General features: G+C 43.0%; 1 protein-coding gene across 5 annotated transcripts in view; it reads right to left on the reverse strand.

Annotated features, from left to right (window-relative positions):
- The window catches only part of CTDSPL (CTD small phosphatase like), a 120,691-nt gene that overhangs the window by 91,261 nt on the left and 11,078 nt on the right, over positions 1 to 18,352 (reverse strand). Inside the window, exon 1 of one of the 5 annotated variants that reach the window (XM_060638243.3) lies at positions 4,577 to 4,732. The exons of the other annotated variants lie outside the window; for them this stretch is intronic. Within the exon in view, the coding sequence (XP_060494226.1) occupies positions 4,577 to 4,583 (7 nt within the window). The 5' untranslated portion in view covers positions 4,584 to 4,732. Of the gene's footprint in view, positions 1 to 4,576; positions 4,733 to 18,352 lie in introns of those variants that run through there. 5 annotated transcript variants of the gene reach the window in all.

The following is an 18,352-nucleotide window of genomic DNA, read 5'->3' on the forward strand; positions in this document are numbered from 1 at the left end:
GTTCTTTCCAAAGGAAAACACTTCCATAAACAGGTTAATCCCGACTAACTGAAAGTGCAAGGGGTCCCTTGGTACAGTCGTTTTCACTGGAAAATGGTGAAATGCACTCCAAGCCTGCAGTGGAGGACACTTTAAGCTTTACAGCAGACCCGTGTACACAAACAGCTGTGTCCTAGCTTGTGGCTGGCCTGGGGCCCTGCACACCTGTGTGTAGGAGTAGAAAGGCTCTTTCCTGTGCAGTCACTTTTTTTAGATGGTGCTGGTCATCAGGAGTAGGGTATAGAGAACTGAATGGCTGCTTAAATATTACCATGGTCTGTGGGTAGTCCAATTTTTTTTTAAATGATTTTCTTAAAAAAAAAACTTTTTATTCATTTATTTTAAATGCTTATTTATTGACAGAGAGAGAGAGAATGGGCAGGGGGAGGTGTGGAGAGAAAGGGGGAAAGAGAGACTCCCAAGCAGGCCCTGCGCTGTCAGTGCAGGGCCCAATGTAGGGCTTGATCTCACGAACCGTGAGATCATGACCTAAGCCGAAATCCAGAGTCAGATGCTTAACCCGCTGAGCCATCCAGAAGCTCTAGGGTAGTCTAATTCTAAGGAGACTCAGTGATCCCGGACATGGATTAATCTGGACTGGATAGATCCCAGACTTATGATAAGGCATCTCCAGTGAGCAGTGGTAATACTGAAGAGAAGTGATACTGTTGATACTGGGACCCCTAGGAAGGAAATCTGGTCCAGCCTGTGTTTGTTCTCTAGCGTGCCTGGGTTGGCCATCACTAGGTTGGGCCAGCCTGGAATCCTCAGTAGCACACCCCAACTCCAACCTAGGCAGTGGTGGCATGGGATGGCCTGGTGTGCCCACCGGTTAGCTTTACTCCCTAGGGCTGGCCTTGAGACACGCCCACAAGCTTCACGAAGTCAAAAAGTGGAATCATCATGAGATGCCACATCCAGCTGGATGTATTGTGGACAGAATTTCCCCGAAGCTGTCTCAATAGCAAAGTGGCAAATTGTCTTCTAAATTCATCTCTGAAGGGGATTTTCCCCTCCCTCCTTTCCTTCCTCCCTTCCTTCCTCCCTCCCTCTCTCCCTCCCTCCCCCCTCCCACCCTCCCTCCCTCCCCACCTCCCCACCTTCCTGTTAAGAGGCACACACCCCTGTTCAGTCTTATAACCTCACCTGAAACTTGGTATGACTCTGGCAGGAGACAGCCCATAACCTGCCAGCGGACAGGAAGGATATCCTGTGACAAGGAATCTAGAGACAGAGAGTCCAAATCCAACTGGGACTTTGTGTGCCGTCACCCACCATGTGTGTGATGCCTGTGGTGGCTAAAGCTTATTGAACGATGCAGGCTGGAATTTCCCACCGATGGCCAGACTTTGGAGCTTTTTCTTACAAATAATTTTCATTTTTATGAGAGCAGATAAAATCACATGGTTTAAAGCAAATTGCTCAAAAATACTGAAATAAAAAAACACAACCCTGAGGCAAACACTTTCAATGTTTTTAGTTTTTTTAAAAGACCAAATTATGTTGGGGCGCCTGGGTGGCTCAGTTGGTAGGGCATCCGACTTCGGCTCAGGTCATGATCTCACGGTCCGTGAGTTCGAGCCCCGCGTCGGGCTCTGTGCTGACAGCTCGGAGCCTGGAGCCTGCTTCCAATTCTGTGTCTCCCTCTCTCTCTGACCCTCCCCTGTTCATGCTCTGTCTCTCTCTGTCTCAAAAATAAATAAACATTAAAAAAAATTTAAAAAAAAAAGACCAAATTATGTTAATATTGCCATTTCTTGGTTTCTCTATTTAGCCTTCATCTATTAATTTTGTTTTAACAGTTTAGGTTTTAGCTCTTTACATAATCTACCACATTCCCCCTTCCCTTACACTACTATGATAAAGAACTTTTCATTGAAAAGCCAAGGAGTTTACTCTGATTTTTTTTTTTTCCTAAGTACCATTTTCTTCCTTGGAGTCAACACTTCCTTTTTAATTTCATTTGTTTAATTTTCTATTCACTTTCATTTAAATTTTTCCAAACACCCTGCCTGAATTATCAGTAAGTATTATTTTCCAAATGGCCAAGTATGTCAGATAATCTGTGAATTCCAAAACAGCTAAGCCCATTGTATACACGTCGGTCTTCTCTGCATTGTTTTCCTGTGTTGGTTCCCTGCCTTCTGGATTCTGTTTCTCTCTCCTTTTTTATTTATTTCTTCATTTTGTTTATGTATTTGTTTTGGTTGTCTCACAGAAAAGGATCCCCAGGAAGCAAAATTTTGAGTCCTTGCAGATTTAAAAATGTCTTTGCTATATCTTCACATTTGATTGAAAGTTCAGCTGAGTATAAAATTCTAGAACTTTTGTTGACTTTTATTTCATTGTCTTCTAGCTTCCAGTACTGATGTTAAGAACTCTGATATTCTGATTTTCATTCATTTGTGACAGGTTTTCCCCTTCCAAAAGCTTTTATAATTCACTGTTTCTAGAGTTTTGAATGCTAATGATACTATGTATAGGTATGGGTAATGTCTTTTTCATTTGGTGTACTTTTTTAAGCTTTTATTTTTTTAAAGTCATCTCTACATCCAATATGGGGCTCAAACTTACAACTCTGAGATCAAGAGTCGCATGCTCTGTTTACTGAGAGAGCCAGCCAGGTGCCCCTCATTCCCTGCACATTTTAATCTAGAGCGCCTTGACTTGACCTTCAGTTCTGAAATTTCTCTTGTATTATTTCTTTGATAATTTCCTTCTCTGTGTTCTTTCTCCTTGAGATTTCTATTAGTCAGATATTAAAGCTCTTGGATGTGCCACTAAAATTTTTTATTTACTGGAGTGCCTGAGTGGCTCAGTCGCTTGGGCATCTGACTTTGTCTCAGGTCATGATCTCAATGCCCGTAGGTTCAAGCCCCGTGTTGAGCTCTCTGCTGTCAGCACAGAGCCTGCTTTGCATCCTCTATCTTCCTCGCTCTCTGCCCCTCCCCCACTAGGGTGCGCTTGCTCTCTCTCTCTCTCTAAATATAAACATTACAGTTTTGATTTATTATTTTCCCCCTATTTTCTCTCTATATCTTTTCATTTTACCTTCTGGAAACTCCCTGATTTTGTTTTCCAGTCTTTCTGTCATCCTTAAGTGTTTAAGTTAGTTATGTTTCTATGTTTCAACATCTTCTTCTTCTTCTCAAATATGCTCATTCAAATATGCTAATTCAATAAAAATTTTATTATGAGGGGCGCCTGGGTGGCTCAGTTGGTTGAGTGACCGACTTCGGCTCGTGTCATGATCTCACGGTTTGTGAGTTCGAGCCCCACGTCGGGCTCTGTGCTGACAGCTCGGAGCCTGGAGCCTGCTTCAGATTCTGCGTCTCCCTCTCTCTCTGCCCCTCCCCCACTTGTGCTCTGTCTCTGTCTCTCAAAAATGAATAAATGTAAAAAAAAAAATTTTTTTTTAATTTTATTCTGAAAAATTTCAAACTGATTGGCATTCAAAATAATGCCTTACATACATGTACATGATGCTCAGTGAGACTGTACAGTCATCGCCCTTCCTCTACGGCATAGTGTGGTCCCTGTCTTGCGTGGGGGGTATCACGTGAATAAGTAAAAGTTACAGCTAGCTAAGGCCTCCTGGCTACTGCCTGCCACCCATCCATCAAGCTAGCTTTCTGATCCCCCACGCTGCTTGGACAGGCTGCAATAAAAAAAGAATATATTCATCTCAAATTCTGTTCTCATTTATAAATATTAAAAAATTATTTATCTTAAAAGACCCTGAGGCAAGATTGTGTATTTCAGTCCAACAAGGTTTTCCAGGACCTCATCCATTTCAGGGGCTCCTTCCATGGCAGCTTCCTGCTAAGGCAAATGGCAGGCTACCAAGTGCAGAGGCCGAGTGGAGGCTTTCAGCCTGACTTGGCTCAGAGCAGCCCCTTCTAGCAATCTCCCCATCCGTGGATCTAAAGACCCCAGGTTTGAGCATCATCTCCAAAAGGTAAGGGCAACAGATGAGCCATGCTGGCTCCTCCCAGGAGACGAGAATGATGCTTGTCCTAAAGATGGTTCCAGAAACAAACTGGCTTTCTGGTCTCTAGATGTTTGAGCCTTGTGTTGTGACAAACACCAAGCAGTCTATTTAAATCAGTCAGTCCTTTTTTCAAGAATATGACACAACTCAAACAGGGCAGTCCAAGAAGCATTTTGGTAGCACATGAGATCACTTGGTAGGTGCTCATAGACTAGCATCTCCCATCCCCAGAAAGAAATAAGCCGTGGGAACCTGCTTTTTAGCACCCTTGTAGGGCTCTCCTATACGTGGAATCTGAAGTATGGCACCACTACATGTGAAGCACCAAGAAAGGTCAACTGGGCTCTATGACCGCAGCGAGGTGATGCTCTGGCAACCCCATCAGTTGAGTTTTTAACAGAAAAGTCTGAAGAACATATGATTTCAGAGAGTAATTCAGCTTTGTGTTACTTCAGAGACTGAGGCAATCCTACTTTTAGCTTAAAAACATTACCAAGGAGTGAAAAAACACTGGCAATATGGCTCATGAGAGAAAAAATTTCATACCTCCCATTGGTGTTAGCCTGATAGTAAATGTCGAGAGATGTCTTTCCTGCTGTCGAGCCAACGTGTGCCATGATGGGCATGCGTGGATCTCCCGGACCCAAACTTCGTGAAGGTTTAGCTGCCGCCACGTCTGTCGGCTATCGCACCCCTCGCTCCAGCACTAACACCTCTCTTAGAAGCACCCTCTCCCCCACCTCTGGCTCTGCTCATCTGCGTGGTTACAGGCTGTTATGTAACTGCCACTTATCAAGCACCAAAATGCGAAACCGCTGTGTATTTCTTAAATTATGCAAGGCTTGCCCTTACTGCTAGGAAATACCTGGCATATCTGAATTGTCTTCAGAGGTCCGGGCAGCATTTTGAAGAGCTATTACCACGTTATTAGTCATTTCTCTGATGTGCGCTCAGGCAACAAGGAGGGCATTGATAACTCCTAGACTGATAACTGTGGAGAGCAGTGAGTCATGCCTTTAGAGCCTCATTATTCCAACACAGATTCCGGAGCCTTGTCCCAATTGCTACACAAAGTGCCTTTCCTCCTTGTCATATGGGCCCAGGGCTGCATGTGCTGGGATTTGGCGAGCTCTAGGTGCCTGTTTGGGTTTGGTTTACTTGGGTGTCCTGTGGCAGAGACAGCTGGCAGGCTGCAGAGGCCGGGCATCCACACTTCAGAAGGTGCTCAGAAACACCTTGGCAAGTGGGGTGTTTCCAACAAGAATTCCACTATGATCAATATTTTGCCAAGGTATGCCTAAAAGTATTTTGAAGAATAATTTGGCTCCCGGGGCCAAATGGCCAAGCATATTAAGGGAGGGCAGCAGCCGGGCCCCAGGCCAGTTGGAGCCTGAGAAGTTACACAGGTTACAGCACAGAGCTGGTGGCTTGTGCGTTCTGGATGGGAACATGGTTGTGGCTTAACTCAAACCTGCTCCTGACATGGGAGGCTTCAGGAAAGCTTAACAATGTTTACAGGGGCAATGTTAGGGAGCTCAAAAGAGAAAGACACAAACTGTTTTGAGAAGGGTGATCCAAGGATCATCTTTACCAGGATCATCTGGAGAGCTGTTTTCATTTGTTTGGTTGGTTTTGTTTTGTTTTGTTTTGTTTTAAGCAGATACTCAGGTCCTACTCCACACCAACTGAATCAGTTTCCCCCTACTGGGCTTAGAAGTCTGGATTTTTAGAAATCTCCCCAGCTAATTCTAACATACTGTAAAAATTGATAACCATTGCTTTGGGTCTCTGGGGCTCCACACCCAGGTATCAAAGAAAAGCTGTATTTTAAGAGCAGATTTCAATTCAACATGTAGTATTTAGGGCTGAGAATCAGGGTTCTGGGATCCGCTTTATTAACATCTTGCAGATTGACTATGGGGATGTCTTTTGGCCTCTCTGAATCTTAGGCTCCTCATCAGTAATATCAGGGGACTTGGTTCCTCCCGGCTCTAAATCCTGTGCTCTCACCTCGGTGTACCGAAAGTATACTCAACACACCTAAGTGTTTACTGAAATGCAACTGATAAGTTCCTAAAAGGGGTGGTCAGATGAGTACCTGGAAGGCCAAACATCAGTCATTATGGGCTGGAGTAAGGCACCAGGCCTTCACATGGTGGTGGGGGTTGGGGGGGAGTGGAATAGTATGGAAAGATGTGGTCATCCTTAACAGGCCAGGCATCATAGTGAGGGGACAGAGAACCAGATGTGAGGATGTGGGAAAGTGAGCTGGGAGGGAAATAAAGCATGTCTAAGAAAAGAGAAATATTTGGAAATGAGTGTGGGGAAATAAGATGGTTCCGTGTTAGAGACGCCCTCGAAAACCAGGGAGGGATGTAGTATATGATGCAACCTGCAAAGAGAAGCAACAATGGAAAGTGGTATTTGGGGAAGATGGCTGTGTTGGTTTATACACGGGAAGGGGGGGAGAGGGGCTGGGGAAGGCCCAGGGGCTCAGCCAGGGAGAGAGATTTATGACCTAGAGGACAAGCTTATTGTAGAGATGATGTGGCCTTGACCTGGATTTACGGCAGTAGGAACAGGAGGGAAGAACATGTCAATGGGAAAAGCTCCAAGACCCTGGGATCTGGGTAGTTCTTACGGCTTTCTGTTTGCTTGTTTTTGCTTTTTGCTTATCTGTAGTTGCTGTTCTCTCTGTAGTGAGCAGGTACCGCTCTGCGCGAAGAAACGTACAGTTCAGCATTTCCTCTGGGAATCCAGCAGCCAAAGCTCCACCCCTTTGCAGCTCAGACCTTCCTCCTGTCGGCTCACTTCTCTTTAGAACCCCCTCTCTCATACTGTTTGCCCACTCATCTGTACCCCTTTGTCCCTGCCCCTGATCCCTTTGCAAAGAGGCTTCTACAGAGCGTTTCTTCTCCTTTTCTGGCCCATTCCTCTTGTCAGCCTCCTTCCTGCACTGCAAACCTGGCTTCTCCCATCAGCCTTGAAGGTCTTCTGCCTTGAGACTTCTCCTGGCACCGAGGGTCCTGAGCTTTAGGAGGGCAAGTCAGTAAACTCCCTGCTCTCCTGCAGTGGCTCCAGACCAGGGCTTTCCCGCCTCTCTTCATTAAGCCTTCTCTGAGGAGTCAGCCTTCTTTCTATCCTTGAAACCAGAATTCCTGTCACCACCCTGAGAAAATGCTCCATCCATGAGGAAGACCACCGAAACTCCCAACATCACAACCCTGACCTTCCCAACTTCCACAACCATTCCTGATACTCCATGACCACCTAGCTGACCTTGTGTCCCCTGGAACATGTCATACTCTGAAACCCCACAATGACCAGGAACGCCTGTCCTCTGGCTTTTTGGAACTCCATATTCCAACTCAATATCCAGTCCTTCCTTAGCACTCTTTCTAATTCATGTTCCTCCCAAGCGTCCTAGATTCCAAAGCAATTATTTAAATTGCCCTCATCACTACCCTGAATTCTGTCATCCTCCAAAGCTCTGCTAAGCGTGCTGTGCTGCCCTATAACCTGGCACCAATTGTGCATTCTGCTAGAGAAAACTTGCCCAGCCATACCACTGGGCCCTTTCAAAAGTTTCATCAGGCCCCCAGTCTGCTCTGCTGCCCACACCCCACATCCCCCTCCTCTTGTCTCAAGACCTCATTCTACTCTCGTTCCCCACTCTTGGCAAATGGCCTTACCTCCGATTTCACTAAGAAGTCGGCAGCCATGAGTTGTGAATGTTCGTATCTCCCTTCTTTTTGGCTCTGAACTTCTCTGTATCTCCAATCATCTTTCCCTCCCTTTTGGGAAGAAATGCTGTCCTGCTCCTTTAAGGCTAACTTCTGTGTCTGAGTCCAGGCCCTCCTGTCTTTCTAAGGGATTTACTCAATTGACTGTCCCCTCTTTCTTATAGTTTCAAGCTTTCCTTCCTTCCTGGCTATTCTCCATCAGGCAAGAAAAATGCTTTGACACTCCCCTCCCCAACCACCCTCTCATCTTGTGACTGCCAAGCTTGTCAGAAAGTTTTGCTATTTTTGTAGAAATGATGCATGTTCATGCAAACATTTTAAACAATACAGAAAAGCAAAAAGAAATTTGGTGACTATACTTCCAAATTATTTTCTTTGGATACATTCACATAGAGAAGTATGTATTTAACACAGAAGAGGCTACACTCTACATGCTCTTCTGTGATTTGCTTTTTGTAACCAACAGTATGTCTCTGGTACTTTTCCATGTCAATATCCTAACTTTTGTAACTGGCAAAAATGATTCTAGTGAATGTAATTAACATAATTACTTCCCTGTCCCCTATTGATTGGTTTCCAGGTGTTTTTTGTTTGCTTGTTTGTTTTTCGCTGTTATGGATAACACTGTGGTGAATATTTTTGCATTTGCGAAATTATTTATGGCAAGTTCCTTTTAATTAATCTATTTAAAAAATTTTTTTTAATGCTTATTTATTATTGAGACACAGAACGTGAGCAGGGGAGGGGCAGAGAGAGGGGGAGATAGAATCCAAAGCAGGCTCCAGGCTCTGAGCCATCAGCACAGAGCCTGACGCGGGGCTCGAACTCACAAACTGCAAGATCATGACCTGAGCCGAAGTCGGACGCTTAACCGACTGAGCCACCCATGCGTCCCTATTAAAAATTTTTTTAATGTTTATTTATTTTTGAGAGAGAGACAGAACATGAGTGGGGGAGGAGCAGACAGAGAGGGAGACACAGAATCTGAAGCAGGCTCCAGGCTCCAAGCTGTCAACACAGAGGCCAACACAGGGCTCGAACTCATGAACCATGAGATCATGACCTGAGCGAAAATTGGACACCTTAACCGACTGAGCCACCCAAGCAACCCGGCAAATTCCTTTTTAAAAGGGTTGTTACATAGGGGCACCTGGGTAGCTCAGTTAAGCAATGGACTCTTGATTTTGGCCGGAGTCATGATCTCATGGTTCAAAGGATTGAGCCCTGTGTTGGGCTCTGAGCTGACAGTGTGGAGCCTGTGTGGGATTCTCTCTCTTTCTCTCTCTGCCTCTCCCCCACTCATACTCATATGTGCACACACTCTCTCTCTCTCAAAAATAAACAAACAGTAAACAAACAAATAAATAAATGGTTTGTTGGATAAAATATACTCACATTTCGTTTGATACACACTGCAAAACAGTCTTCCAGAAAGATGGTACTAATTTCAATTCCCATCAATAGTTGTCATTTCCCTAAACCCTTCTGAACTCTGGGTTTTGTTCATTTTTAAAAGTTTTACCTAATATCAAGAATGAAAAAGAGTACAGCATTACAGATTCTACAGACATTAAAAAGAGAACCGTTTGGGGGCACCTGGGTAGTTCAGCTGGTTAAGCATCTTGCTCTTAACTTCAGCTCAGGTCATGATCTCACAGCCCACACTGGGTTCTGAGCTGGGCAGGGAGCCTGCTTAAGGTTCTCTCTCTCCCTCTCCTTCTGCCCCTCCTCTGCTCTTTCTCTTGCTTTCTCTCTCTAAAAACGACAACAGCAACAACAACATCAACAAAAAGAGGGCAGTTTGAACAACTTTCACAACTTCTATTATTTTGAAAATGTAGATAAATGGACATATTCCTAGGAAAAAGAAACTTGCTCCAACTTATATGAGAATAAATAGGATATATGAAGAGCCCTGTACCTTTTAAGTAAATTAAATCTACATTAAAAAACCTTTCCACAAAGGAACTCCAGGCCTCAAAGGGCTTCACCAAGGTATTCTACTAAATATTTAAAGAAGAAATAAAACTAACCTTACACAAATTCTCCCAGAGAATAAAATTCTCCAATCTGCTTTTTTAAGGCCAGCATGACCTTGATACCAAAACCTCACAAGGACATTTAAAGAAAAGAAAACCACAGGTCAATCTCTCTCAGACATGATGATAAAGTCACAGGCACTATTAACACTACAGCGGTTTATCGCCAGTTATCTTCATAACTGAGAAGGATGCTAAATTTTAGTTAGGGGTCAATGAAAATTAACAAGTAATATCTTCCGCTAACCAAGTTGATGGGACTCCCTGAACTCTACTCACGGACCACTTGGGAGTGGACTCCAGGTGGAAACCCTTGCACTGAAAAACCAGTGCTGGAGGCAGCCCGGACGACTAGGGCACAAGAGCGCCAGTCCAAATGCTGATGCATCAGTTCAAAGCCTTAGTGAGGGCCTCTGTGCGAGGGATGCCACAGGTCTTCAAACGTTTTTTCAGCTGATTTCTTTTAAGATGACTCCTTTTGATTTTGCATTTCACACATCTCTTTGTTCTCCTTCCAGTATGATTTTCCTTCGCTTAATATAAAGGACTTGACTAAACATCTCAGTTCCTTTATTCCTAAAATAAATTCCCACGATAACGGGGTAGAATTGGCAAATCAAGCAAATCCTCCCTTTGAGGATACCAAGACTATTTGACTACACGTTTGTAAATAGGACGGTTTAAACCAACATAGACTTTTGTGGCCAGCACTCCACACAAAGCCAACCTGACTCCAGACCAAGTACTCACGACACCCTTTGGAAGGTCACCTGAGAGAAACATAATAGGACTGGGGTATGACCTGGCTCCAATCTGCGTATCTGGCACAGCCTGAGTTAGCAATGAGATCACTTGAACCCCTTCTGGAAAGCTCAATGACCAAGTTTTTTGGGTATCTTCCTGAACACTCTCCTATTGGGAAAAGAACCAACTAAGTTCAGTAACTGCCTTTTTACCACTTCCTTTGAATTTGTCTCTATGTAAAGGAGGCAGTACTTTTCAAAATTTATGTTAATACTCAAAGTCCAGGATTAACATTATTAATTATGAAATATTTAAACAGAAGTGCAAGGAATAAAGATAACAGACAACTATATATTAGGCTACCCACTACCCAGCTCTAGCACATCTTAAAATCTTGCTTAAAATCTTGTCTCAAGAAAATAATTCATAAAAACAAACAAACAAAAACAAAAAATGTTCAACATGCACCCGGAATTAATTATATAGCCATCCCTGATTCCACTCCCTTTTCTCCCTGTTGGGAAATAACCACTACTGAGGCACCTGGGTGGCTGTCGTAAGTGTCAGACTTCAGCTCAGGTCATGATCTCACAGTTCGTGAGTTCCAGCCCCACATCAGACTCTCTGCTGTCAGCTCAGAGCCTGGAAACTGCTTCAGATGCTCTGTCCCCCTCTTTCTCTGCCCCTCCCCCCCTCAAAAATAAACATTAAAAAAAGGAAATAACCACTGTTATGAATTTGTCATTCATCATTCCTACGGACGTTTCTGTAGTTTTATTATATATGCATATATCCACACACTATACAAAAACTGTTTTTGCCTGTTTTCACATTTATTTATGGCATCACACTGTAGCTGTTATTAGGGGGTTTGCTTTTTCATTCAATGTTACATTTTAAAATTAGCCATGTTAATAGGTGTGGCTCTGGTTTATTCCCTTTAATTGCCTGATATGATTTCATTGTTTGAGCATGCTTCCATTTATTTACCTAAGATTTTGTTTCTATAAGATCTCTTCTAACTAGACCTCAGCCCAGCTCCTCAAAAGCATCCACCTAAAAAGAATCAAGCAGGCCTATAAGAATTTGCTTCCTGGAACACCTGGCTGGCTAAGTCAGTAAAGCATGCAACTCTTGATCTTGGCGTTGCGAGTTCAAGCCTCATGGTGGCCATAGAGCTTACTTTAAAAAGCAAAAAACAATTAGCTTCGTTTTGTTTCTTACAGTTTCTAGAAAATGAACACCAAGTTTAAGGGAGAACAAGTACTGTTCTGGTGATGCTGCTAAGCTGAATCATCAGCAGGTGAGGGCAGCAGTATATTATTTTACTAGAATAACTCTAAGGTGTAATTAAGCATTCTTCCCTAGCTGTGAAACAGCCAAATCTAATTCTTTGGCCAAATCAGAGGGCCTACAAGTCACTAAAACCTTTTGACAAACTCCTTTCTGTCTCAAACAGTTCACATGGTTTCTGTGGTTTGCTGCTAAAAACTCTGACCAATACCATGGGATTGAGGCATCTTTAAGAGCCTTCTTAGCACTCTTTCCTTCCAAAAGCACCTCAAAACTCCACTTTTATTTAATCACACACCTAGAAAGAGTGTAAATGATAAGAGTGAAACCTATCACTTTCAGAATTTTAGAGATGAAAGCTGTTGGACTCTGGGCCCTTACCTTCTCTCACTTCTAACTGTTCACAGTATACAAGTGAATATGAATCGGGTGAAGAGTTAACAGTAAGACTCAAGGACACAGAATTTGTTATATAAATAACAGAGCACAAATTGTAAGAAAATGTGGCCTGTCAACTTGGGTGAGCCCTAGAATTTATCCTGTTAAAAATGTCGCCTCTGGCAGAAGCAAAAAGAAGCGTCTTTTGGAAAAATATGGTTGCTGTCTTTCAAGATGTAAATCTTTTGAGCTTACCATATTCTCCAAAGATTTCCTACATTTCCTTTTAACGGAGTCAGACGGACTACATTTAACTCCTGGCTCTACTATTTGGTAGGTCTATACCTACATCATACAGGCAAGTTACTTAACCTCTCTGAGACTCTGTTTCCACGGACATAAAATAGGGATTATGGGGGCACCTGGTTGGGGGGGGTGGCTCAGTCAGTCAAGTGTCCGACTTTTGATTCAGACTCAGGTCATGATCTCATGGTTGCGAGATTGAGCTCCGTGCGCTGAGCTTGAAGACTGCTTGGGATTCTTTCTCTCCCTTTCTCTCTGCCCCTCCCCCGCTGCCTCACTCTCTACCTCTCTCAAAATAAATACATAAACATCTTTTTAAAATAAAATAAAACAGGCATTATTATACCTCCATCTAAAGGTTGTTCGAGGATGAAGTAAGATACGCATGCAAAGTACTTGGCATACAGTAGGCACAAAATAAATAGTAGCTTCCATGGCACTTTGCATAGCCTCTTTTTAGAACATTATGTTTGAGCACCTCAAATCTATGGGCAGGTCTCACCCATCTGTGCATTCCAAGTACCAGGTATGGGTGAATACCACAGAAGGTGCTAAATAAATGCTTCTGAATAAATGAATTAGAAATAATATAAATAATAAGAAGAAGTGTTTATTACATATTTATGTACTTTGATATGCAATACATATATGCGTATATACGTATATTATACTGTTTAATCCTCACAATAATCCTAGGAAGTGTTAACTACTATGGAATCAAGGCTCAGAGAGGTTAATTAAGTTGTCAAAGTTCACACAACTCATAAGTGATGGAGCTAGAATTCAAACGCAAGCCTATGCCTTTAAAAAAAATTTGTTTAATGTTTATTTATTTTTGAGACAGAGACAGATAGAGCATGAACAGGGGAAGGTCACAGAGAGAGGGAGACACAGAATCCGAAACAGGCTCCAGACTCTGAGCTGTCAGCATAGAGCCCGACGCGGGGCTCGAACTCACGGACCGCGAGATCGTGACCTGAGCGGAAGTCAGGACACCCAACCGACTGAGCCACCCAGGCGCCCCAAGCCTATGCCTTTAAATATTACACTCTATTTACTGCATCCTGCTCGGGCAGTACAAGAAGAAAGTAACAAGTACAGTACAAGACAAAGTAACACGTGAGCTGGATCTTAGAGGACGACTAAGAATCCATCAGGCACATAAGGAAAAAGGCATCTCAGTAAGGTGAACCAGGACATACACAATGGAGCGAAAAAGAAAAGCATGTTAGTTCATGACGGTGTAGAAGAGAAGTCCCTGGACAGGAGACTGTAAAGGTGGCCTAGGGTCAGTCCATGAAGGGCTTACAGGTTATACAACATCATGTTCTTCTCTTGGGGCCAATGGGGAATCACTGAGAAATAGCTTTAAGCAGGCAGCAGCATGATCAGAGCTGTGCTTCAGAAATTCACCTCCAGCAGCCTCACAGAGGAAGAACTGGAATGAGAGCCCAGACAGGGGGTAGGAAGATAGAAAAGGAGATTAGCCATTTGCCCAGGCTTTCCCACCTCTGAGGCTCTGATCATCGCTATACTATTTTCTAAGTGACATCTTAACATTAGCGGCCAGCACAACTGTGATCTCTATCCAAACTGGGTCACACTTCCTGGATGAGGATTTCTTTCTCAGGAAAGTTTCACCTGTTTACTTACCTGGGGGCAACAGAAATGAAGCTACCCAGCTAATGAACTGGCTTTGCCCTTTTGTTTCAAGCAGTGTCAGCACTTCCTTCCCCCTCCCTGCCGACACATGGGGAAAGCCTGAAAGGTATCCCTCACACCCTCCAGAGCCCAGGCCCTCTCTGCAGAGCTGGGGTTTCAGCACATTTCTCTCTCCTGGTGCTTTTCTATTCCTTTGTTCTCTTAGACTCCATCAAGATAGTCACTATTTTTATACTATTGTATAACGATGGGAGGCTGTCTTTTAAACTCTAATGCTTGTTTATCTTCTCTCATACTTTTGTATTAGGTCTGTCCATAAGGATGCTCAAGATGAAAAGAAATTCTCAGCGCCGATTTTAAATCTGCAAAAAAGATATACCGTACAAAATCTGTTTGGGCAAGTTCCTAAAAAAAGAGTGGAGGAAGTCATAGGTTTTGTCTTTTAGAGCCCCCCACCTCCTCACTGCAAAATGCAGAGTAAATCTTTCCTGCCAGATTGTAAAATGTCTTGGTCTTCTCTTCCGCTTAAATCATGACCAAAAATTTACTTCTGAGGGAGGACTGGTACTATATTAAGCTTAACACCACTTCACATTAAGGAAGCGATCAAAATTTAAGGAGTACAGTATCCAGAAATAGACCCACATATATACAGTCAATTGGTTTTTACTAAAGGTTCAGCAATACAATCGAGAAAGAATGCTCTGTTCAATAAATGAGGCGGAAACAATTGCCACATCCATATGCAAACAAATAAACTTCAATTTCTGCTCTTCAGAAGACATCAACATCTCATACCCATTAGGGTAGCTGCTATCAAAAAGACAGAGAATAACAAGTATTGGCAAGGATGTGGAAAACTTGGAATCCTCTTTTTTTTTAATTAAAAAAATCTTTTTCAATGTTTATTTATTTTTGAGAGAGAGAGAGACAGAACACGAGCAAGGGAGGGGTAGAGGGAGAGGGAGGCACAGAATCTGAGAATCAGAGGCACAGAATCAGAGCAGGCTCCAGGCTCTGAGCTGTCAGCACAGAGCCCAATGCAGGGCTCAAACCCACGAACCATGAGATCATGACCCGAGTCGAAGTCGGACCTTAACCAGCTGAGCCACCCGGGCACCCCAATTTGGAATCCTTATATACCTGATGGGAATGTAAAATGGTGTAGCTGCTATGGAATACAGTATGGTTGGTCCTCAAAAAATTAAATATACAATTACTATATGAGGGGCCCCTGGGTGGCTCAGCTGATTAAGCATCCAACTCTTGACTGGGCTCAGGTCATGATCTCACGGTTCATTAGATCGAGCCCCGCAACGAGCTCTGCGCTGATGGTGCGGGGCCTGCTTGGGATTCTCTCTCCTTCTCTCTCTCTCTCTCTCTGGCTCTCCCCTGCTTATACCCTTTCCCTGTCTCTTTCAAAAATAAATAAATAAATAAATATTTAAAAAAAGAGAATCATCATGTGATGCCGCAGTTCGACTCCTGGGTATATACCCATTCGCAATGGCTAAAACACGAAAGCAACCTAGTGTCCACTGACAAATGAATAAATGAGCAAAACGTGGGATATTTTATATACGGCATATACATAAGTGTATACAGTATGTATGATACGTATACACTATATATATAATATATATATAATACAGTCGACCCCTGGAAAACATAGGTTTGAACTGTATGGGCCCACTTATATGTGGATTTTTTACAGTATAGTATTGTATATGTACTTTCTCTTACGATTTTCTCAAAAATATTTTCTTTTTGGGGCGCCTGGGTGGCTCAGCGGGTTGAGCATCTGACTTCGGCTCGGGTCATGATCTCACAGTTCGTGAGTCTGAGCCCCATGTCGGGCTCTGTGCTGAGAGCTCAGAGCCTGGAGCCTGCTTCGGATTCTGTCTCTCCCTCTCTCTTTCCCTGCTCATGCTGTCTCTCTCTCTCAAGAATAAATAAACAATAAAAAAAAATTTTTTAACGAGAACTGCTAAGATTAAAAAAATTTTTCTTTTCTGTAGCCTACTTTTTTGTAAGAATAGAGTACATAATATATAACATACAAAATATGTGTTAACTAAAGGTTCATGTTATCAGTAAGCCTTGCTGCCAACAGCAGGCTATTAGCAGTTTCAGCTGTTGTGAAGGCAAAAGTTACACACGGGTTTCCAAAAGCGTCAGGGGATCAGTGCCCCTAACCTCGGAGTTATTCAAGGGTCAACTGTATATATGATGGAATATTATTCAGCCTTAAAAAGGAAGAAAATTCTAACAGATGCTACGACATGGATCAACCTTGAGGACATTAAAGCAAGTGAAATAAACCAGTCATTGAAAGACAAATACCTCTGGATTCCACTTCTATGAGGTAGCTAGGATAGTCAAAATCAGAAACAGAAAGTAGAATGCTAACTGCAGGGGCTAGGGAGAGGGGGAAAGGAGAGTTACTGCTCAAAGCGGACAGAGTTTCAGTTTTACACGGTGAAAAGAATTCTGGAAATGGATGGTGGTGATAGTTACATAACAGTGTGAACGTACTTAATGCCACTGAATTGTACACTTCAAAATGGTTAAGATGGTAAAATTTATGTTGTCTGTATTTCACTGCAATTTAAAAAGTTGGAAAATAAAAGAAGTTGCTTAGAGAATGAAAGGACAAACCAAAGACTGAGAGGAAATACTTGCAAAACATATTCAACAAGAAAAGTGTATCCAGAATATACAAAGAACCTTCTCATTCAATAAGAAGAAATCAAACAGTCCGATTTTTAAAAAATGGGCAACAATTTGAACAGACAACTAACCACAGACTTCATCTAAATGGCAAGCAAGCACATAAAAGGAATCTCAGCACTGACAGTTGTTAGGGAAATACAAATTAAAACCATGACAATAGATAGATACCTGCTACAGTGGCTAAAATAGAAAACTGATGGTACCAAGGACCCACAGGGATGCAGAGCACACACTGCTGATGGAAATGCAAGATAGTACCGCCACGCTGGAAAGTAGTTTGGCAGGTTTTTTTTTTTAAGCGAAACATACACTTTTAAATTGCGATGTTTCCATACAACTGAACGCTACCCAGCAATAAATGTGAGCGAACCACTAGCACATGCAGCCATCTGGATGAGTTTCAAAAGCATCAGGTTAAGTGAAAGAAGCCAAACTCAAAGAGCTACATATTGCAGGACTCCATTTAGTATATGACATTCCAGAAAAGGCAAAAAACAATAGAGAAGAGAACAGATTATTGTCGGAGGCTGAGTGTAGAGGGAGAACAGCTGCAACGGGGCACAGGGAGTATTTTGACACCAATGTTAATATCCTCCATCTTGACTGTGGGGCTGGTTATATAGCTGCCTGAGTTTGTCAACACAGAAATTGGGAACGTTGGCTTAGGCCAAAAAGAGTGATTCTTATTGTCTGCAAATTTATCTCGATACAAAATCAAACTCAAAAAAATTCAAAAGGAGAAGTCAGGCCTTCGGCAATGATACAGGGTGTGCTATGGAGTAGAAACGTTAATGCTCACCAATAACTGTTTAAATATCTGAGTTAAAAATTGGGGCGCCTGGGTGGCGCAGTCGGTTAAGCGGTCGACTTCAGCCAGGTCACGATCTCGCGGTCCGTGAGTTCGAGCCCCGCGTCAGGCTCTGGGCTGATGGCTCGGAGCCTGGAGCCTGTTTCCGATTCTGTGTCTCCCTCTCTCTCTGCCCCTCCCCCGTTCATGCTCTGTCTCTCTCTGTCCCAAAAATAAATAAAAAAAAACAAAAAAAAAAAAAAAAAAAAACGTTGGAAAAAATAAATATCTGAGTTAAAAATTGGGGCGCCTGGGTGGCGCAGTCGGTTAAGCGGCCGACTTCAGCCAGGTCACGATCTCGCGGTCCGTGAGTTCGAGCCCCGCGTCGGGCTCTGTGCTGACAGCTCGGAGCCTGGAGCCTGTTTCCGATTCTGTGTCTCCCTCTCTCTCTGCCCCTCCCCCGTTCATGCTCTGTCTCTCTCTGTCCCAAAAATAAATAAAAAACGTTGAAAAAAAAATAAAAAAAAAAAAATCTGAGTTAAAAATAAATAAATAAATACATACATAAATATCTGACAGAGTTATTAATAAGCTACTCAAGCTGCACACTGTTTGATGACTGCTAGGAAATGTATCTGTT

This window comes from Panthera onca, chromosome C2 (genome assembly GCF_046562875.1).
Source record: "Panthera onca isolate mPanOnc1 chromosome C2, mPanOnc1 haplotype 2, whole genome shotgun sequence".
Classification (NCBI taxonomy): Eukaryota; Metazoa; Chordata; class Mammalia; order Carnivora; family Felidae; genus Panthera; species Panthera onca.